Below are 22,861 nucleotides of genomic sequence, written 5' to 3'. Positions count from 1 at the left end.
GATATTGCATAAATGCAAAAAGGCAGTCCTACATATTTGTTTAATATGCGCTTTGAATGACATATCCTGATCAAAAATAACTCCAAGATTTCTCACAGTATTACTAGAGATCAGGGAAATGCCATCCAGAGTAACGATCTGGTTAGACACCATGCTTCTAAGATTTGTGGGGCCAAGTACAATAACTTCAGTTTTATCTGAGTTTAAAAGCAGGAAATTAGAGGTCATCCATGTCTTTATGTCTGTAAGACAATCCTGCAGTTTAGCTAATTGGTGTGTATCCTCTGGCTTCATGGATAGATAAAGCTGGGTATCATCTGCGTAACAATGAAAATTTAAGCAATACCGTCTAATAATACTGCCCAAGGGAAGCATGTATAAAGTGAATAAAATTGGTCCTAGCACAGAACCTTGTGGAACTCCATAATTAACTTTAGTCTGTGAAGAAGATTCCCCATTTACATGAACAAACTGTAATCTATTAGACAAATATGATTCAAACCACAGCAGCGCAATGCCTTTAATACCTATGACATGCTCTAATCTCTGTAATAAAATTTTATGGTCAACAGTATCAAAAGCAGCACTGAGGTCCAACAGAACAAGCACAGAGATAAGTCCACTGTCCGAAGCCATAAGAAGATCATTTGTAACCTTCACTAATGCTGTTTCTGTACTATGATGAATTCTAAAACCTGACTGAAACTCTTCAAATAGACCATTCCTCTGCAGGTGATCAGTTAGCTGTTTTACAACTACCCTCTCAAGAATCTTTGAGAGAAAAGGAAGGTTGGAGATTGGCCTATAATTAGCTAAGATAGCTGGGTCAAGTGATGGCTTTTTAAGTAATGGTTTAATTACTGCCACCTTAAAGGCCTGTGGTACATAACCAACTAACAAAGATAGATTGATCATATTTAAGATTGAAGCATTAAATAATGGTAGGACTTCCTTGAGCAGCCTGGCAGGAATGGGGTCTAATAAGCATGTTGATGGTTTGGATGAAGTAACTAATGAAAATAACTCAGACAGAACAATCGGAGAGAAAGAGTCTAACCAAATACCGGCATCACTGAAAGCAGCCAAAGATAACGATACATCTTTGGGATGGTTATGAGTAATTTTTTCTCTAATAGTCAAAATTTTGTTAGCAAAGAAAGTCATGAAGTCATTACTAGTTAAAGTTAATGGAATACTCAGCTCAATAGAGCTCTGACTCTTTGTCAGCCTGGCTACAGTGCTGAAAAGAAACCTGGGGTTGTTCTTATTTTCTTCAATTAGTGATGAGTAGAAAGATGTCCTAGCTTCATGAAGGGCTTTCTTATAGAGCAACAAACTATTTTTCCAGGCTAAGTGAAGATCTTCTAAATTAGTGAGACGCCATTTCCTCTCCAACTTACGGGTTATCTGCTTTAAGCTACGAGTTTGTGAGTTATACCACGGAGTCAGACACTTCTGATTTAAAGCTCTCTTTTTCAGAGGAGCTACAGCATCCAAAGTTGTCTTCAATGAGGATGTAAAACTACTGACAAGATACTCTAACTCCCTTACAGAGTTTAGGTAGCTACTCTGCTCTGTGTTGGTATATGACATTAGAGAACATAAAGAAGGAATCATATCCTTAAACCTAGTTACAGCGCTTTCTGAAAGACTTCTAGTGTAATGAAACTTATTCCCCACTGCAGGGTAGTCCATCAGGGTAAATGTAAATGTTATTAAAAAATGATCAGACAAAAGGGAGTTTTCAGGGAATACTGTTAAGTCTTCTATTTCCATACCATAAGTCAGAACAAGATCTAAAATATGATTAAAGTGGTGGGTGGACTCATTTACTTTTTGAGCAAAGCCGATAGAGTCTAATAATAGATTAAATGCAGTGTTGAGGCTGTCATTCTCAGCATCTGTGTGGATGTTAAAATCGCCCACTATAATTATCTTATCTGAGCTAAGCACTAAGTCAGACAAAAGGTCTGAAAATTCACAGAGAAACTCACAGTAACGACCAGGTGGACGATAGATAATAACAAATAAAACTGGTTTTTGGGACTTCCAATTTGGATGGACAAGACTAAGAGACAAGCTTTCAAATGAATTAAAGCTCTGTCTAGGTTTTTGATTAATTAATAAGCTGGAATGGAAGATTGCTGCTAATCCTCCGCCCCGGCCCGTGCTACGAGCATTCTGACAGTTAGTGTGACTCGGGGGTGTTGACTCATTTAAACTAACATATTCATCCTGCTGTAACCAAGTTTCTGTTAGGCAGAATAAATCAATACGTTGATCAATTATTATATCATTTACCAACAGGGACTTAGAAGAAAGAGACCTAATGTTTAATAGACCACATTTAACTGTTTTAGTCTGTGGTGCAATTGAAGGTGCTATATTATTTTTTCTTTTTGAATTTTTATGCTTAAATAGATTTTTGCTAGTTATTGGTGATCTGGGAGCAGGCACCGTCTCTACGGGGATGGGGTAATAAGGGGATGGCAGGGGGAGAGAAGCTGCAGAGAGGTGTATAAGACCACAGCTCTGCCTCCTGGTCCCAACGCTAGACAGTCACAGTTTGGAGGATCTCAAAAAATTGGCCAGATTTCTAGAAATGAGAGCTGCTCCCTCTAAAGTGGGATGGATGCCGTCTCTCCTAACAAGACCAGGTTTTCCCCAGAAGCTTTGCCAATTATCAATGAAGCCCACCTCATTTTTTGGACACCACTCAGACAGCCAGCAATTCAAGGAGAACATGCGGCTAAACATGTCACTCCCGGTCTGATTGGGGAGGGGCCCAGAGAAAACAACAGAGTCCGACATTGTTTTGCAAAGTTACACACCGATTCAATGTTAATTTTAGTGACCTCCGATTGGCGTAACCGAGTGTCATTACTGCCGACGTGAATTACAATCTTACCAAATTTACGCTTAGCCTTAGCCAGCAATTTCAAATGTCCTTCGATGTCGCCTGCTCTGGCCCCCGGAAGACAATTGACAATGGTTGCTGGTGTCGCTAACTTCACATTTCTCAAAACAGAGTCGCCAATAACCAGAGTTTGATCCTCGGCGAGTGTATCGTCGAGTGGGGAAAAACGGTTAGAGATGTGAACGGGTTGACGGTGTACACGGGGCTTCTGTTTAGGGCTACGCTTCCTCCTCACAGTCACCCAGTCAGCCTGCCTTCCCGACTGCACGGGGTCTGCCAGGGGGGAACTAACGGCGGCTAAGCTACCTTGGTCCGCACCGACTACAGGGGCCTGGCTAGCTGTAGAATTTTCCACGGTGCGGAGCCGAGCCTCCAATTCGCCCAGCCTGGCCTCCAAAGCTACGAATAAGCTGCACTTATTACAAGTACCGTTACTGCTAAAAGAGGCCGAGGAATAACTAAACATTTCACACCCAGAGCAGAAAAGTACGGGAGAGACAGGAGAAGCCGCCATGCTAAAACGGCTAAGAGCTAGTAGCTACGCTAAGCTAGCGGATTCCCAAACAGGGAATCCGACACTAGACAGGCTGAAGCAGCACAGATGACACACGACAACAGTGCTAAAAAATAAAATAAAAATCCACTGGACAGGCTGTGGAGCAGCACAGGTAACACACGACAACAGTGGTAAAAAATAAAATAAAAATCCACTGGACAGGCTGTGGAACAGCACAGGTAACACACGACAACAGTGGTAAAAAATAAAATAAAAATCCACTAGACAGGCTGTGGAGCAGCACAGGTAACACACGACAACAGTGCTAAAAAAATAAAATAAAAATCAAAATCCACTGGACAGGCTGTGGAGCAGCACAGGTAAAATCCACTGAACAGGCTGTGGAGCAGCACAGGTAACACACGACAACAGTGCTAAAAAATAAAATAAAAATCCACTGAACAGGCTGTGGAGCAGCACAGGTAACACACGACAACAGTGCTAAAAAATAAAATAAAAATCCACTGAACAGGCTGTGGAGCAGCACAGGTAACGCACGACAACAGTGCTAAAAAATAAAATAAAAATCCACTGGACAGGCTGTGGAGCAGCACAGGTAACGCATGACAACAGTGCTAAAAAATAAAATAAAAATCCACTGGACAGGCTGTGGAGCAGCACAGGTAACACACGACAACAGTGCTAAAATAAAATAAAAATCCACTAGGCAGGCTGTGGAGCAGCACAGGTAACGCACGACAACAGCGCTAAAATAAAATAAAAATCCACTAGGGAAGCTGTGGAGCAGCACGACAACAGTGCTAAAAAATAAAATAAAAATAAAAACGAAAGCGTTAGCAAGCTAGTTAGCTTGCCAACGCTGATGAAGGTTAGCTGATAAAAGTGCTCCGTCGCGATGCTTCGACCGTTAGAGGTCTTCTTTAGGCGTTGGAGCACGGTGAAAAAGTAAAAAAAAGTAAAAAAAGTCTTGAAAAAGACTGTTAATTCAAAGAACTCAAACAGCTCAGTTCAAACAGCTAACAGATACAGCAGAACACAGCTGTACCTACTACTCTGATTTGATCAACAAAAACAAGCATAACTCAAAGTTCTTGTTCGACATGGTGGCAACACTTATTCATGGACAACCACCTGTAGCTCGCTCTCCTTTTACAGCACAAGATTTCCTAGATTACTTTGAGAAGAAAATAGAAGACATTAGGTTAAACATATCCCAGCATGCCTTAACCCAGCCACTACACCCTACTATTGAGGTGGGTGCCACTACTGAGGTAGTATCTAGATTTACAGAATTTGATAGTATCTCTCTTGGCATGCTGACGAAACTTGTAATGTCAACAAAAAGCACAACCTGTTTATTTGATCCTATACCAACAAAACTGTTTAAGGACCTGTGGCCCACTCTTGGGCTGACTGTGCTGGAAATTATTAATCTTTCTTTAACTTCTGAATCTGTTCCTAAATGTTTCATATCTGCAGTGATTAAACCATTACTTAAGAAACCTAATCTTGACCCTAGTGTATTGAAAAACTAGCGGCCAATATCAGATCCATCATTTTGCTCTAAAATTCTGGAAAAAGTGGTGTCACGGCAGCTCGTGGACTATCTTACTGAGAATAATCTCTTTGAACCACTGCAGTCTGCTTTTAGAACATATCATTCCACAGAGACGGCTCTCACTAAAGTGCTGAATGATCTTCTGCTTACAATGGATTCAGACACCACTACGGTTCTGGTGCTGTTAGATCTCAGTGCTGCATTTGATACCGTGGATCATCATATTCTACTTGACATGTTGGGAAAGTGTAGTGACACGGACCCACAACAGGGGGCGTGGAGTTGCTGCCCGGCTTTTATGGATGGTGTTGATGAGTTGTTGATGAGTGACAGCTGAAACTCCTGGCTGCTCCTGTGAGGCGGCGGCACCCTCTCGTGCCTGAAGCCCGCCATTCAGGCAGGACGCCCTCTGGTGGTGGGCCAGCAGTACCTCCTCTTCAGCGGCCCACACAACAGGACCCCCCCCTCAACGGGCACCTCCTGGCGCCCAACCAGGCTTGTCGGGATGATGGTTGTAGAAGTTGGCCAGGAGGGCCGGGTCCAGGATGAAGCTCCTCTTCACCCAGGAGCGCTCTTCGGGTCCATAACCCTCCCAGTCCACCAGATACTGGAACCCCCGGCCCCGTCGACAGATGTCCAGGAGCCTGCGCATGGTCCAGGCAGGCTCTCCGTCGATGATCCGGGCAGGAGGCGGCGCCAGTCCGGGGGTGCAAAGTGGTGAAGTGCGGTAGGGTTTGATGCGTGAGACATGAAATACTGGATGAATCCGCAGTGAAGCTGAAGCTACCAGCTTCACTGCGGCCGGACTGAGGACTTTGAGGATGGTGTAAGGTCCAATGTAGCCGTCTTTCAGTTTCTGGGATTCCACGTTGAGAGGAATGTCCTTGGTGGAAAGCCAAACCTCCTGCCCGGGCTGGTATGCAGGGACCGGGGAAAGCCGGCGGTCTGCATGGGCCTTGGCCCTCATCCCGGGCTTTAAGCAGGGCAGAGCAGGCAGTACGCCACACCCGACGGCACCTCCTTAGGTGGGCCTGGACCGAGGACACCCCGACCTCTCCCTCAACAAGCGGGAACAATGGGGGCTGGTACCACAAACATACCTCAAACGGGGAGAGGCCGGTGGCAGATGAGACTTGGTTGTTGTGAGCGTACTCGATCCAGGCCAGATGGTTGCTCCAGGCCGTCGGGTGCGCGGAGGTCACGCAGCGGAGAGCCTGCTCCAAATCCTGGTTCGCCCGCTCTGCCTGTCCGTTCATCTGGGGATGGTACCCGGATGAGAGGCTTACGGTGGCCCCCAGTTCCCTACAGAAACTCCTCCAGACTTGCGAGGAGAACTGGGGACCACAGTCAGAGACAATGTCAGATGGAATCCCATGCAGACATACAACATGGTGGACCAGGAGGTCTGCTGTCTCCTGGGCCGTTGGGAGCTTCGGGAGGGCCATGAAGTGGGCCGCCTTGGAGAACCGGTCCACTATCGTGAGAATGGTGGTCATGCCCTGGGACGGCGGGAGGCCCGTGACGAAGTCCAGGCCGATATGGGACATGGAGCGATGAGACACGGGTAAAGGCTGGAGGAGTCCATGTGCTCGTTGGTGGTCTGCCTTGCCCCTGGCACAGGTGGTACAGGCCTAGACATACTCCCGGACGTCGGCTTCCATAGACGCCCATCAGAAGCGCTGCCAGACCACTGCCACGGTTCTTCGCACCCCTGGGTGGCAAGAGAGCTTAGAACCGTGACAGAAGTCTAGGACTGCAGCCCTGGCCTCTGGTGGGACAGAAAGTTTGTCTTTCGGGCCAGTCCCCGGGTCCGGATTCCATGCCAGGGCCTCCCAGACGGTCTTCTCCACATCCCAGGTGAGGGTGGCCATGATAGTGGACTCGGGTATGATGGTTTCCGTTGGAGCCGACAGCTTGGTTTTGACTTCCTCCTCGTGTACCCGGGACAGGGCATTGGATCGTTGACTCTTGGTCCCGGGGCGGTATGTGATCTGGAAGTCAAAACGCCCGAAGAACAGTGACCAGCGGGCTTGCCTGGGGTTCAGGCGCTTGGCGGTCCGGATGTATTCCAGGTTCCGATGGTCCGTGAAAACCGTAAATGGTACTGCAGCTCCATCCAACAGGTGTCTCCACTCCTCAAGAGCCTCTTTCACTGCTAGGAGTTCCTGATTGCTGACGTCATAGTTCCTTTCTGCCGGGGTCAACCTGCGGGAAAAATAGGCACAAGGGTGGAGGACCTTATCAGACACCCTGCTCTGGGACAGCACGGCTCCTATCCCTGAGTCAGAGGCATCCACTTCAACGATGAACTGGCGGCTAGGATCGGGCTGCAACAGAACTGGCACAGTCGAAAACCGGCGTTTCAACTCCCTAAACGCAGCTTCGCACCGATCCGACCAGGCGAAGGGGACTTTTGGGGAGGTCAGGGCTGTCAGGGGACTAACGACCTGAATGTAGCCCTTAATGAACCTCCTGTAGAAGTTTGGAAAGCCGAGGAACTGTTGCAGCTTCCTACGGCTTGTCGGTTGGGGTCAATCTCTCACCGCCGCAGCCTTGGCCAGATCAGGGGCGACGGAGTTGGAGGAGATTATAAACCCCAGGAAGGACAAAGAAGTGCGGTGGAACTCGCACTTCTCGCCCTTCACAAACAGCCGGTTCTCCAACAACCGCTGCAGGACCTGACGTACATGCTTGACATGAGTCTCATGATCCGGGGAGAAGATGAGAATATCGTCCAGATACACAAAGACAAACCGATGCAGGAAGTCCCGCAAGATGTTATTCACCAAAGCTTGGAATGTCGCAGGGGCGTTGGTGAGGCCGAACGGCATGACCAGGTACTCAAAGTGACCTAACGGGGTGTTAAATGCCGTCTTCCATTCGTCTCCCTTCCGGATCCGAACCAGGTGGTACGCATTTCTAAGATCCAGCTTTGTGAAGATTTTGGCTCCATGCAGGGGCGTGAACACTGAATCCAACAGGGGCAACGGGTATCGGTTGCAAACCGTAATCTCGTTCAGCCCTCTGTAATCAATGCATGGACGGAGTCCGCCATCTTTCTTGCCCACAAAAAAGAAACCAGCACCCATCGGGGAGGTGGAGTTCCGGATCAGTCCGGCAGCTAAAGAGTCCTGGATGTAGGTCTCCATTGATTCGCACTCAGGACATGAGAGGTTCTACAGCCTGCTGGACGGGTACTCAACGCCGGGGATCAAATCAATGGCACAATCGTACGGACAGTGCGGGGGAAGAGTGAGTGCCAGATCTTTGCTGAAGACGTCAGCAAGATCGTGGTACTCCACCGGCACCGCTGTCAGATTGGGGGGAACTTTAACCTCCTCCTTATTGGTCAAACCGGGGGGAACCAAGGATCCTAAACACTCCCGGTGGCAGGTTTCACTCCACTGAGCCACAACCCCAGACGGCCAATCAATCTGGGGATTGTGTTTTACCATCCATGGGAAGCCCAAAATAACGCGGGAGGTAGAAGGAGTTACATAAAACTCAATCTCCTCCCGATGATTCCCAGACACTACCAGAGTTACTGGCTGTGTCTTGTGTGTGATTAAAGGGAGAAGTGTGCCATCTAGTGCCCGTACCTTCAATGATGAAGGAAGGGCCACTAGAGGGAGCCCTACTTCCTTTGCCCATCTGCTATCCAACAGATTCCCTTCCGACCCCGTGTCCACAAGTGCTGGGGCGTGAAGGGTTAAATCCCCACACAGGATCGTGACTGGGATTCGTGCTGATTTACGTGCCCTTCCCTCATGCGTGTTGTGACCCACCCTGAGCCCAGTCTCTAAGGGCGAGTGTTGTTTTGACCGTTTGGGGCAGTTTTTCTGTGTGTGCTCCGTTGAGCTGCAGAGAAAACACTCCCCGCGGACCAGCTTCCTCAATATGTCATCTGATCTTGTTTTGGCCTTGTTCGTTTCCCTAACAACGTCAGCAGGGGGAGCTGTTGCCACACAGAGCCCTCTGGCTGTGGAGCGTGGGGAAGATGGCTCCCTTTCGGACCCGGAAGGAAGAGGGATGGCTCGTGCCTGACCACGCCCTTCGTCTCACTCCCGTCGACCTTCTTCTAATCGGTTGTCTAACCGTACTACCAGGTCGTTAAGCCCGTCGATAAGCCCGTCTAAATCCCGCGATTCGTCCTTAGCCACCAGATGCTCCTTAAGGACCAGAGACAGTCCGTCTACAAAGGCGGCGCGGAGTGCAACAGTATTCCAGCCGGCCGTCGCTGCCGCGATGCGGAAGGCGACTGCATACTCGGCCGCACTCCGACGCCCCTGTCTCATAGACAGCAGCGTACTCGAAGCAGTTTTGCCTCTATGTGGGTGATCGAACACCAGTCTGAACTCCCTCACAAACTCATTATATGCTGATAGAAGCCATGAGTTCTGCTCCCAGAGCGCCGTAGCCCAGGAGCGTGCCTCTCATCGAAGCAAATTAATAACATAAGCCGGGGGGGTTATGTATGCTTCAGGGGATGGTGGGGGGTTCGTTGAATGACCACTGGAATATCTCTATTCGGCACCAGGTCAGCAGGAGGAGGTGCTGCAGCCACGCCCCATGTGGGCACTTCCACCTGTGCGGTGAGAGCCTCCAACCTGCGATTGAGTATTGCGCTCTGCTCGGTCACTAAGTCCAACCGAGCAGTGAAGGCGGTTAAAATTTGCTGCCATTCACCTAACACGCCTCCTGCTGGTGCCTGTGCACCCTGTTTTTCCATTGGTTGTTCATGGTTGACGCCCCTCTGAATCCATGACGCTGGCCGAGGTATCCTGTTGGGAAAGTGTAGTGACACGGACCCACAACAGGGGGCGTAAATGAACGGACAATGGATAAGCCAAAAATACAACAATTTAATGTTGTGGAATGGGCACAAAGGAATACAGACAAATGCAGATTTGGAATAAAGTCAATAATACAAAGGTGACGTGTGGGCAGGCTCGAGGATAGAAGACGTCTGTCCAGAGAAGAGCCAGGTCCCACATGATTTCCACTGCCAACGGATCTGGAACAAACCGGAGCCGCCAAGTCCTGAGTCCCCAGGTGGCCACCGTCTCCAGCTGTCAGATCTGTTATTGCTGGCAGGAAGCAGAAACAGGTTACGGTGGGTGTGTGCACACCCAGCAAACAGTCAGCAACTCACAGTTCCTTCCTGAGTGAACACAGTCCTCCACTCCAAGGTAGCAGGAAACACAATCCGTGCAGTGCCTAATGTAACAACTAAGAATTTAGGAGTGGATTCGCCTACTCCTCCAAATTCTCACCAACCAGCTCCAAGCTGCGAGTTACAGAAGGTTACCACTGCAAAAACGTTCAGAACTATCCTTGCGTACGGCAATGATATGGCTGAGATGGTTACCTGGTTAGTAGACTGATATCTCGGCAGGGAGGTGGAGTTGCTGCCCGGCTTTTATGGATGGTGTTGATGAGTTGTTGATGAGTGACAGCTGTCACCCCCGGCTGCTCCTGTGAGGCGGCGGCACCCTCTCGTGCCTGAACCCCACCATTCAGGCAGGACGCCCTCTGGTGGTGGGCCAGCAGTACCTCCTCTTCAGCGGCCCACACAACATGATAGGCTGGAAAATCATTTTGGGATTACTGGGAGTGCCCTTGCATGGTTGACGTCATACTTGACCAGTCATTCTCACTGTGTTTTGTACAGTAACACTACCTCTAACCTTACAGACATGAAATTTGGGATCCCTTCACTGGCTTCCTGTCCCAGTGAGATCAGATTTTAAGGTTCTGCTACTAGTCTATAAAACTGTTCACGTACTGGTACCCCCTTACCTAGCTGACCTAATTAAACCTTACGTACCGGCCCAGGCTTTGCATTCTCAGAGTGCAGAACTACTTTGTGTCCCTTGGGTGAATAAGAAGTCTGCGGGTCAGAGAGCTTTCTCTTATCATGCCCCCGTTCTGTGGAATGATCTACCTGCATCAATAAAACAGTCAGATTCTGTGGAGACTTTCAAGTCCAGACTTAAGACGCACTTATTTTCCCTTTTGTATGGCTAGCATACTGGCATAGTATAGTTCTATGCTTTTTACTCTTTTAATTCATTTTATTAGGAAACTGAGCGTGCCGCGGCCTCAACTTTACCTAAATTCTGGGTCTTTTAGTGAAGCTTAGGGCTAGTGGCCGACGATCACCTTAGTATTTCCTGTTTTTCTTGTTTAATGCTGCCAAATTATACAGTATTTCTTGTCAATCTGATGCCTGATTCTGTTTTTTCTCTGTTTAAGGTGCAGCTCCATCCAGAGATGGGTGTGGTATTTGTGCTGGAGACCCTCCTGTCCTGTGCACCAACACCATTTCCTGTATATTCATTTTGTGAATTGTTCTGTAATTTGTGTCTGTAGCATGGCCCAAGCAGAGAGTCGCCCCTTTGAGTTTGGTCTGCTTGAAGTTTCTTCCTCAGAGGGAGTTTTTCCTTACCACTGCTGCTCTGGGGGTTAGTAAGATTAGACCTTAACTGTGTGAAGTGCCTTGAGGCAACTCTGTTGTGATTTGCCGCTATATAAATGAAAATAAATTGAAATTGAAAGAATGCATTCTTACTAACACCCATTCAAGTATTTACGAGTAGATACAGACCTCAATAATTTAGTTAACATTTCTTTAACAGGATGTCACTCTGCACACTGCCAAAAAGGCTTGAAACAGTCTGTCATATATAGTTGTATGTAAAAGTTTGGGCACCCCTGATGATTTCCATGATTTCCCTTTATAAATCATTGGTTGTTTGGATCAGAATTTCAGTTAAATATATCATATAGCAGACAAACAGTGATATTTGAGAAATGAAATGAAGTTTATAGGATCTACAGAAAGTGTGCAATAATTCTATTAACAAAATTAGGCAGGTGCATAAATTTGGGCACCCTAACAGAAAAAAATACATAAATATTTAGTAGATCCTCCTTTTGCAGAAATAACAAGCTCTAAGGCTTCCTATAGCTGCCAGTGAGAGTCTGGATTCTGGTTGAAGGCATTTTGTGTTATGTGCCGACGCGGGTTGAGGAGCGGACCTGCGTCTGACTGAACCCAGCGCTAAATAACCAGAAAGCGGTTCCAAAAACAAAACATTTATTTCCCTTTCTGTGCAATAATTGTGTACAACATAAGATATGGCTTGTCTGGCGGAGTGAAGGACGGCGCGCTCTCCAGCGCCCAAAGGGATCGAAGCCCGGCGCTTCTGGACTCAAACTCACCGCCAAACACCCCCCAGGTGGACACAACAAACTGACTCTGTGAAGGATAGAAGAGGTGAGGTAAGTCAACAGCTACAACTAATATCCTTCAACGGCACACACTATCAGCAACACATTCAGGTCTGAATTTAAGCTTTATGTAAATGAGCAGCTTCTCACAACAGGTGGAGGATCATCAGTCCGCACACCACGGCTGTGAGAAGCGAGCTGCACAATTCTCATCAATGTTCAAATATACTGCTTAACAAAATACCAAATTACTATTAACACTTATTCAGACAATCAATCACCTCTGATGTGTGCTGACAGCATGTGTCCCTCACCCGTCCTCCTTCACAGGCACGATGTGTCAAACCCAGGCGCGGTCCTCAGCGTCTCACAAACGAGCGTCACAAGGTTGAGTTCCCGGCAATTCTGCTTGAACCACTCATGGCTTAAATGCAGAATGCCATCTAATTATCTGCTTCAGCTGAAAGTCCTTAAGTCTGCACGTGAGCATCATCCACAGGTGCTGCGAGTCATTAGGCCTGCACGTGGACATCCTCCACAAGTGCAGCCAATAATGTTGATGAGGGTGAAGGATTCTTCTGCCAGCACCTTCTCCACAGACAAAAAACAGATTGCATACCACCTGGAGAGCAAAGAAAAGAAAACAACACAAAAACATCCAGCCAAACCCCCAAACACACAACAGTACCCCCCCATCAACGGGAAGCCTCCCAGCGACTGAACAGACCAGGCCCGAGAACAGCACCTCCCTCCGGGGTCCATGACAGCAAGCAGACGGCGTAACGCTCCCAAGGTCCACAGCAGACAGCAGGACAGGGCACCGCGGCTGGAAGGCCGGCTGGCATCAACAAAACCCCAAAAAAGTCCCACATACAACCCAACATACATACAAAAAAAAACACAAAACCCACCCAAAACCTCCCCAGGAGACCGTCCCATCCAACCCCGGGAAGAAAAGAAAAACTCCCAAATGCAAAAACCCAACACAGCCCCAACAACACAATACAAACACAAATGCACAAAGAAAAATAACAACCAACCCCCCCCCCCCCCCCCCCCCAGAAGACCTTTACCGCCAGTTCTAGGAGAGACAACCAAAACAGGAATCCCACAGAGGTCCCCAGGTTTACATGGAGGAGCAGCGCCCCCCAGAGGACTGTACCATCAACCCCAGGAGGCCCCTTCCCCACAACCCAGGAACCCCAGACCCGGCCACACTTGGCGAGTCGGCCCCACAATCAATCCCCCCCCCCCCCCCCCCCCCAGAGGACCGTCCCATCAACCCTGGAGGTGGAACCTGGAAGGGAGCATAAAAACACAAAAATCCAACCCCCGGCGGACTTCATTAAAACACCCCGGGGGCAAATAAAACAACTGGAAAACCCTGTTACCTCCCCCAGCACCCCGAAAGACCCCAGATCACTCCCAGAGCCAGTCGTTAGCTCCATTTTGGTGAACGGCACAAAATTACTAAGCCGGGGAAGGAAACAGGAAAAACTAACCCGGTCCCAACCCCGAAGCACAGTGGAAAACCGGAAATACGTCCGGTGCCCCTACCCGACCATACCACCAGCCTATCGGGAGGGGTGGAACTACCGAAATGGCGAACGGCAACAGATCGGCCCACCCCTCTGACTGAGGTATGTTCTCGCTGCACCACACCCCGGTAACACCAATGACGAACGGCCAAAGGCCCACCGAGGCTGGAGTGGAACCGGGCCCTAACCAAACCCAAAAAAACGCCCCTGACAACCCCCCCCCCCCCCCTAGGTGCAGAGGTCTTCTGAGAAACACTCAGTGTGACCAACCTGCACCACCCCACAACCCACAAGACGAACGGTCTTAGGGCAAGTGAGGTTGGGGTTAGGGAAGCAGGGAAATAAAAAACAACAAAACGACCCAATCCCAAACAGAAAATACGTAAGTTCAAATGATAAAAACTGACGATTGGCTGAGTCCAGCCGAGCTCCGACCCGCCAGTCGTTCACTCCACCAGAACCGCCTCTAAACACCCAAACAATTTATAACCCCTCACAAAAAAACAAAAACAGCCCACATAACTAATTATGTTTTTTTTGTGTGTGTGTCCATTATTGTGCCTGTCTCAGAACACCTGGAGATACGTCATCACTATTTTTCTTGACGCTTATGTGACCGGGGCAATATGACGGCTTCAGCTCGTCCGAGCTGCATGGGCTCATCCACAAGAGGAGTCAGAGGTCCCGTCGGAGGAGTCTTAGTGGGGCGAAGAAGAGGCAGCCCAGATCCGTGTCGGGGAAAGCCCCGAGACGAAAAGACCCGCTCTGATGTCCGCCCTCTCTCGCGTCCACGCTCCTTTATCCGATCATCTAGACGAATAACCAAAGATATTAGCTCATCTAAATCATTTGGTTCGTCACGGACTGCTAGCTCGTCTTTTAATGAATCATTCAAACCATCCACAAACACTCCTCTTAAAGCTGCGGTATTCCAACCGGACTGAGCGGAAAAAATTCGGAAATCCACAGAATAATCCGCCACACTCCGCCTCCCCTGCCTGAGATTCAGCAACCGTTGGGCAACGGTATTTGTTTTCACCGGATGGTCAAAAACCAATCAGAACTCCCGGGAGAAATCCTTAAAGGATCCTAACAATGGAGAATTATTACTCCACAACGCAGCGACCCAAGCTAAGGCGTCACCTCGGAGCAAATTTGTCACATATGAGACACGGCTACCATCAGAAGAGAAGGAAGCCGGTCGCTGAGCAAAAACCAGAGAACATTGCATCAAAAACGGAGCACAAGCTTCAACGTTTCCCGCATAAGGCTCCGGATGACAAATAATTGGTTCGGAAGCCGAATCTCTGGGTGACGGAGTTATCTGCACCGGTATCGATGGTGCCGCAGCTGGAGCAGCAGGAAGCGGAACGGCTTGCACTGCAAGCTCCGTAACGCGGGCATCTGTTTGTTTAATTTGGTTTGCGAGATGCTGTAATTGCTCCCATATTTTCTCCAAGTGTTCTTGAACTCTTTCGGCAAACGGAACCGCTTCTGCCGCTGGATCCATTTTAGAATGGCCGGGAACTACTGTTATGTGCCGACGCGGGTTGAGGAGCGGACCTGCGTCTGACTGAACCCAGCGCTAAATAACCAGAAAGCGGTTCCAAAAACAAAACATTTATTTCCCTTTCTGTGCAATAATTGTGTACAACATAAGATATGGCTTGTCTGGCGGAGTGAAGGACGGCGCGCTCTCCAGCGCCCAAAGGGATCGAAGCCCGGCGCTTCTGGACTCAAACTCACCGCCAAACACCCCCCAGGTGGACACGACAAACTGACTCTGTGAAGGATAGAAGAGGTGAGGTAAGTCAACAGCTACAACTAATATCCTTCAACGGCACACTCTCAAGATTAAACGTGACTTCAGAGTAAACAAATGGAGATACTTTGTGGACTATTTAAAACAGAGGGAAAAATCGATACAAAAAGAAAAAGAAAAGGTGTTCTTTAAAGGAGTGGAGACAGCGCAACCACCGGCCTTTCTGATAAGTCAGAACAGCTGTTTTGATTTTATTTTCCGCTCCGTACGTCCGTCACCTCACTTTCTGATTGGCTGCACATCACAATCAGCAAGCTGCGTGCTCGTTTGTGGTCGGAGGACACCACACACGCTGTGATATCGGGCCAAAAAAATCCAACATGTTGAATATCCCCGATTTATGATCGGAGCACTCCTGACATCCTTCCGAGCAGATCAGAGCGCTCTTAGCACACCACACACAGCAGAAATATCTGATAAGATTATCTTTAGTGGCATCACGATTGTTGGGGCGTCCTTAAGATTGTCGGAAGGGGAAGATCGGGTCCAATATTGGCCTAATTATCCTGCTGTATGAACCAGGCCTTAAGGACTTACCAAACCCATTATGTGTTTTAACATCACGATCGCTTTTGGAAGCATCAAAAGCGACAAAAGACCCAAACAATGAGCCCCTTCTATGTTCAAACATGCTGCCCCCTGCTGGAAGTTGTTATTTACTACATGGCTTAAAGCACAGCTGCAAGCTACCAATCACAATGCTCCGGTCAGGCAGAGGTCTTGGAAAATAAAGTCATGCTGACTTACGGTTTGGTGTGAATACTGATAGAATAACTCCATTAATGTCAATTCTGTCATTTGTACAAAGTTAAAATATAACATATATCTTTTAATGTTGAATAATGCACTAATTCTGAGGTTTTGTAACACACACAGACAGATCGCAAAGGATTCTGGGTAAAAGTGCCTCTGCTCAACACTGATTGGTTCAGTCATTCATTATGTAAACCAACATGTTAATGTGACATGTGTCGTGTGTTGGTGTTTACAGATACATGTGCTTTTGTAAAATATTGCATTTTTTTATTTGTAAAAACAGGCATTTTTATGGAGCCCTGGAAGTGTCATTGCAAAATGTTTTGCATGTGGAGAGACTGTGCGCACGCTTTATTAGTGCTGTGCACACATTTGATGATGTTGTAAAATGTGCACTCAATATTGTCTTGACACATAAATGTTGGCTTTACACTGTGCGAGTTTTAGCCCTTTTTCAGATGATTTTTCATTCATGCAAGAATTTTTTGGACCGAGTTTCAGGTTAATCTTTCAGGGTAATCTTATGATGTTAACATTAAATGCCTATTTATTGTCTATTTACTCATATAGTTTCTAAGTTTTTATATTGGTTTAGTGCAGAAAAGGTGCAGGTCACAAATCTGCCACTGTATGGTGAGAAGAAACCAAGGGACTCGCCCAAAGTTGTTTACACATTATTGCCCCAGCCTCGCCACTGACAACAAGCACAGAGAAAATGCAACTCAGGTAACAGCAGTTCATTTACATGTATTTTTCCACTTGAAATGGTCTCTGTAGATACAGATCACACACAGAGGTATGAATAAGTATTACTTCACAAACGTCAAAATGTATGAGGCCCACAGCAAAAGGAGCCTTCAAACTCAGTTATATAAAGGATTTCAATCCCAAGCTGATGTACTAAAATAAATAACACTTTTATTATTATTATTATTATTATTATTATTATTATTATTATTATTATTATGTCGCAGACTCTTGCTTGCCTCTACTGGTGGTTGGCTCTCACTGCGGTATTGTATCACTTCCTGTTCCGGAGCACAGCGGTGTTTTTCTGTATCTGTTAGCTGTTTAATCTGCGCAGTTAGATTGATCTAGTTATCTAGATTACGATTTGTTTCCCAGTGTAATCTTTACGTGCCTTAACTAAAGCACTCCTTCTGCTGAATCACCTCTAAATTATTTACACATTATTCACTTTGCGTGTTTTTAGGAATCCGCTAGCTTAGCGTAGCTACTAGCTCTTAGCCGATTTAGCATGGCGGCTTCTCCTGTCTCTCCCGCACTTTTCTGCTCTGGGTGTGAAATGTTTAGTTATTCCTCGGCCTCCTTTAGCAGTAACGGTACTTGTAATAAGTGTAGCTTATTCGTAGCTTTGGAGGCCAGGCTGGGCGAATTGGAGACTCGGCTCCGCACCGTGGAAAATTCTACAGTTAGCCAGGCCCCTGTAGTCGGTGCGGACCAAGGTAGCTTAGCCGCCGTTAGTTCCCCCCTGGCAGATCCCGAGCAGCCGGGAAAGCAGGCTGACTGGGTGACTGTGAGGAGGAAGCGTAGCCCTAAACAGAAGCCCCGTGTACACCGCCAACCCGTTCACATCTCTAACCGTTTTTCCCCACTCGACGACACACCCGCCGAGGATCAAACTCTGGTTATTGGCGACTCTGTTTTGAGAAATGTGAAGTTAGCGACACCAGCAACCATAGTCAATTGTCTTCCGGGGGCCAGAGCAGGCGACATTGAAGGAAATTTGAAACTGCTGGCTAAGGCTATGCGTAAATTTGGTAAGATTGTAATTCACGTCGGCAGTAATGACACCCGGTTACGCCAATCGGAGGTCACTAAAATTAACATTGAATCGGTGTGTAACTTTGCAAAAACAATGTCGGACTCTGTTGTTTTCTCTGGGCCCCTCCCCAATCGGACCGGGAGTGACATGTTTAGCCGCATGTTCTCCTTGAATTGCTGGCTGTCTGAGTGGTGTCCAAAAAATGAGGTGGGCTTCATAGATAATTGGCAAAGCTTCTGGGGAAAACCTGGTCTTGTTAGGAGAGATGGCATCCATCCCACTTTGGATGGAGCAGCTCTCATTTCTAGAAATCTGGCCAATTTTCTTAAATCCTCCAAACCGTGACTATCCAGGGTTGGGACCAGGAAGCAGAGTTGTAGTCTTACACACCTCTCTGCAGCTTCTCTCCCCCTGCCATCCCCTCATTACCCCATCCCCGTAGAGACGGTGCCTGCTCCCAGACTACCAATAACCAGCAAAAATCTATTTAAGCATAAAAATTCAAAAAGAAAAAATAATATAGCACCTTCAACTGCACCACAGACTAAAACAGTTAAATGTGGTCTATTAAACATTAGGTCTCTCTCTTCTAAGTCCCTGTTGGTAAATGATATAATAATTGATCAACATATTGATTTATTCTGCCTAACAGAAACCTGGTTACAGCAGGATGAATATGTTAGTTTAAATGAGTCAACACCCCCGAGTCACACTAACTGTCAGAATGCTCGTAGCACGGGCCGGGGCGGAGGATTAGCAGCAATCTTCCATTCCAGCTTATTAATTAATCAAAAACCCAGACAGAGCTTTAATTCATTTGAAAGCTTGTCTCTTAGTCTTGTCCATCCAAATTGGAAGTCCCAAAAACCAGTTTTATTTGTTATTATCTATCGTCCACCTGGTCGTTACTGTGAGTTTCTCTGTGAATTTTCAGACCTTTTGTCTGACTTAGTGCTTAGCTCAGATAAGATAATTATAGTGGGCGATTTTAACATCCACACAGATGCTGAGAATGACAGCCTCAACACTGCATTTAATCTATTATTAGACTCTATTGGCTTTGCTCAAAAAGTAAATGAGTCCACCCACCACTTTAATCATATCTTAGATCTTGTTCTGACTTATGGTATGGAAATAGAAGACTTAACAGTATTCCCTGAAAACTCCCTTCTGTCTGATCATTTCTTAATAACATTTACATTTACTCTGATGGACTACCCAGCAGTAGGGAATAAGTTTCATTACACTAGAAGTCTTTCAGAAAGCGCTGTAACTAGGTTTAAGGATATGATTCCTTCTTTATGTTCTCTAATGCCATATAACAACACAGTGCAGAGTAGCTACCTAAACTCTGTGAGGGAGATAGAGTATCTCGTCAATAGTTTTACATCCTCATTGAAGACAACTTTGGATGCTGTAGCTCCTCTGAAAAAGAGAGCTTTAAATCAGAAGTGTCTGACTCCGTGGTATAACTCACAAACTCGTAGCTTAAAGCAGATAACCCGTAAGTTGGAGAGGAAATGGCGTCTCACTAATTTAGAAGATCTTCACTTAGCCTGGAAAAAGAGTCTGTTGCTCTATAAAAAAGCCCTCCGTAAAGCTAGGACATCTTTCTACTCATCACTAATTGAAGAAAATAAGAACAACCCCAGGTTTCTTTTCAGCACTGTAGCCAGGCTGACAAAGAGTCAGAGCTCTATTGAGCTGAGTATTCCATTAACTTTAACTAGTAATGACTTCATGACTTTCTTTGCTAACAAAATTTTAACTATTAGAGAAAAAATTACTCATAACCATCCCAAAGACGTATCGTTATCTTTGGCTGCTTTCAGTGATGCCGGTATTTGGTTAGACTCTTTCTCTCCGATTGTTCTGTCTGAGTTATTTTCATTAGTTACTTCATCCAAACCATCAACATGTTTATTAGACCCCATTCCTACCAGGCTGCTCAAGGAAGCCCTACCATTATTTAATGCTTCGATCTTAAATATGATCAATCTATCTTTGTTAGTTGGCTATGTACCACAGGCTTTTAAGGTGGCAGCAATTAAACCATTACTTAAAAAGCCATCACTTGACCCAGCTATCTTAGCTAATTATAGGCCAATCTCCAACCTTCCTTTTCTCTCAAAAATTCTTGAAAGGGTAGTTGTAAAACAGCTAACTGATCATCTGCAGAGGAATGGTCTATTTGAAGAGTTTCAGTCAGGTTTTAGAATTCATCATAGTACAGAAACAGCATTAGTGAAGGTTACAAATGATCTTCTTATGGCCTCGGACAGTGGACTCATCTCTGTGCTTGTTCTGTTAGACCTCAGTGCTGCTTTTGATACTGTTGACCATAAAATTTTATTACAGAGATTAGAGCATGCCATAGGTATTAAAGGCACGGCGCTGCGGTGGTTTGAATCATATTTGTCTAATAGATTACAATTTGTTCATGTAAATGGGGAATCTTCTTCACAGACTAAAGTTAATTATGGAGTTCCACAAGGTTCTGTGCTAGGACCAATTTTATTCACTTTATATATGCTTCCCTTAGGCAGTATTATTAGACGGTATTGCTTAAATTTTCATTGTTACGCAGATGATACCCAGCTTTATCTATCCATGAAGCCAGAGGACACACACCAATTAGCTAAACTGCAGGATTGTCTTACAGACATAAAGACATGGATGACCTCTAATTTCCTGCTTTTAAACTCAGATAAAACTGAAGTTATTGTACTTGGCCCCACAAATCTTAGAAACATGGTGTCTAACCAGATCCTTACTCTGGATGGCATTACCCTGACCTCTAGTAATACTGTGAGAAATCTTGGAGTCATTTTTGATCAGGATATGTCATTCAAAGCGCATATTAAACAAATATGTAGGACTGCTTTTTTGCATTTACGCAATATCTCTAAAATCAGAAAGGTCTTGTCTCAGAGTGATGCTGAAAAACTAATTCATGCATTTATTTCCTCTAGGCTGGACTATTGTAATTCATTATTATCAGGTTGTCCTAAAAGTTCCCTAAAAAGCCTTCAGTTAATTCAAAATGCTGCAGCTAGAGTACTGACGGGGACTAGAAGGAGAGAGCATATCTCACCCATATTGGCCTCTCTTCATTGGCTTCCTGTTAATTCTAGAATAGAATTTAAAATTCTTCTTCTTACTTATAAGGTTTTGAATAATCAGGTCCCATCTTATCTTAGGGACCTCGTAGTACCATATCACCCCAATAGAGCGCTTCGCTCTCAGACTGCAGGCTTACTTGTAGTTCCTAGGGTTTGTAAGAGTAGAATGGGAGGCAGAGCCTTCAGCTTTCAGGCTCCTCTCCTGTGGAACCAGCTCCCAATTCAGATCAGGGAGACAGACACCCTCTCTACTTTTAAGATTAGGCTTAAAACTTTCCTTTTTGCTAAAGCTTATAGTTAGGGCTGGATCAGGTGACCCTGAACCATCCCTTAGTTATGCTGCTATAGACGTAGACTGCTGGGGGGTTCCCATGATGCACTGTTTCTTTCTCTTTTTGCTCTGTATGCACCACTCTGCATTTAATCATTAGTGATCGATCTCTGCTCCCCTCCACAGCATGTCTTTTTCCTGGTTCTCTCCCTCAGCCCCAACCAGTCCCAGCAGAAGACTGCCCCTCCCTGAGCCTGGTTCTGCTGGAGGTTTCTTCCTGTTAAAAGGGAGTTTTTCCTTCCCACTGTAGCCAAGTGCTTGCTCACAGGGGGTCGTTTTGACCGTTGGGGTTTTACATAATTATTGTATGGCCTTGCCTTACAATATAAAGCGCCTTGGGGCAACTGTTTGTTGTGATTTGGCGCTATATAAAAAAATTGATTGATTGATTGATATAACCTCATATTTTAGAGGAAGTTTGGCAAATTTCTTGAAGTGCAATTAAATTATATAGAATACATTATGTCTAATTAGACACCAGTCATTGTTTGTTATTTTTGTTCTATTTAAAATTTTTCTTCTCTTGTTCTACTTTCCGCTTATGTCCTCAGCTGAGCAACTCATCAGGCTTCCTCACATAAATCGCTTTAACTCCCATCCAACCAGAGAGAATTGTGGGACAGGAAACTATCTTTGTGATGATGATCCTGCTGTGGGTTGGACATGTTGTTGGCCAGACTGTGATGGGAACGTCATGTACTGCTCCTGCTGCTGCTGTTGGAATCCAGCTTCCGAATCCCTTTTTTTTCCCTCCACTGTATTGTCAAATAAGGCAGAAGAAATCTCAGTTGTCCAAAAAAAATTGTAAAATAGCATTCATGCCGCTGGCTTTTTTCTTGCATCTCTGCCCATGGTAAAATTTTGAGAGAACAAGCTGTATACATGTGTGGCCTCAACAGCTACCAGCATTTTATTTTCCTGACATAAAATCAGAAATACATCTTTTGAAAGCGTGGATGTCTTGCATAGCTTTGAAACTTCTGACTGAAACATATTCAAATACATATACTTCTTTCTTACAAACGTGACTCGAGAAGATGCATTAGTTTAGAAAACTATGTGGCATCAACATGTTAAAGTTGTCGTCCCTGTCAATTTTTTTAAAAACTATTTAAATCACAAAAAAGGATTTTCTTTGCTACCACTATAATTTTGTTCCATACTACTCCAATAAAGAATTCACATTTGTATATCACTAATATGATCAAAAGTAATAAATGTAAACTTTTTAACCCACATGCACTAAAGAATAGTTTAACCAACTTAAATCAGTTGTTTCAT

The 22,861-nt window shown here is 45.9% G+C and overlaps 1 protein-coding gene across 1 annotated transcript in view; it reads left to right on the top strand.

The window, feature by feature from the left end:
- The window catches only part of si:dkey-33i11.1 (sialoadhesin), a 57,979-nt gene extending 35,339 nt beyond the window's left edge, over nt 1-22,640 (top strand). Inside the window, exons 17-18 of the mRNA XM_034175317.1 lie at nt 16,937-17,067; nt 22,132-22,640. Coding sequence (XP_034031208.1) covers nt 16,937-17,039 — 103 coding nt within the window. The 3' untranslated portion in view covers nt 17,040-17,067; nt 22,132-22,640. The remainder of the gene's footprint in view (nt 1-16,936; nt 17,068-22,131) is intronic.
- Nucleotides 22,641-22,861: the final 221 nt, after the last annotated feature.

Source organism: Thalassophryne amazonica, chromosome 7, assembly GCF_902500255.1.
Source record: "Thalassophryne amazonica chromosome 7, fThaAma1.1, whole genome shotgun sequence".
Lineage (NCBI taxonomy): Eukaryota > Metazoa > Chordata > Actinopteri > Batrachoidiformes > Batrachoididae > Thalassophryne > Thalassophryne amazonica.
This window is presented reverse-complemented; position numbering and strand designations above follow the sequence as displayed.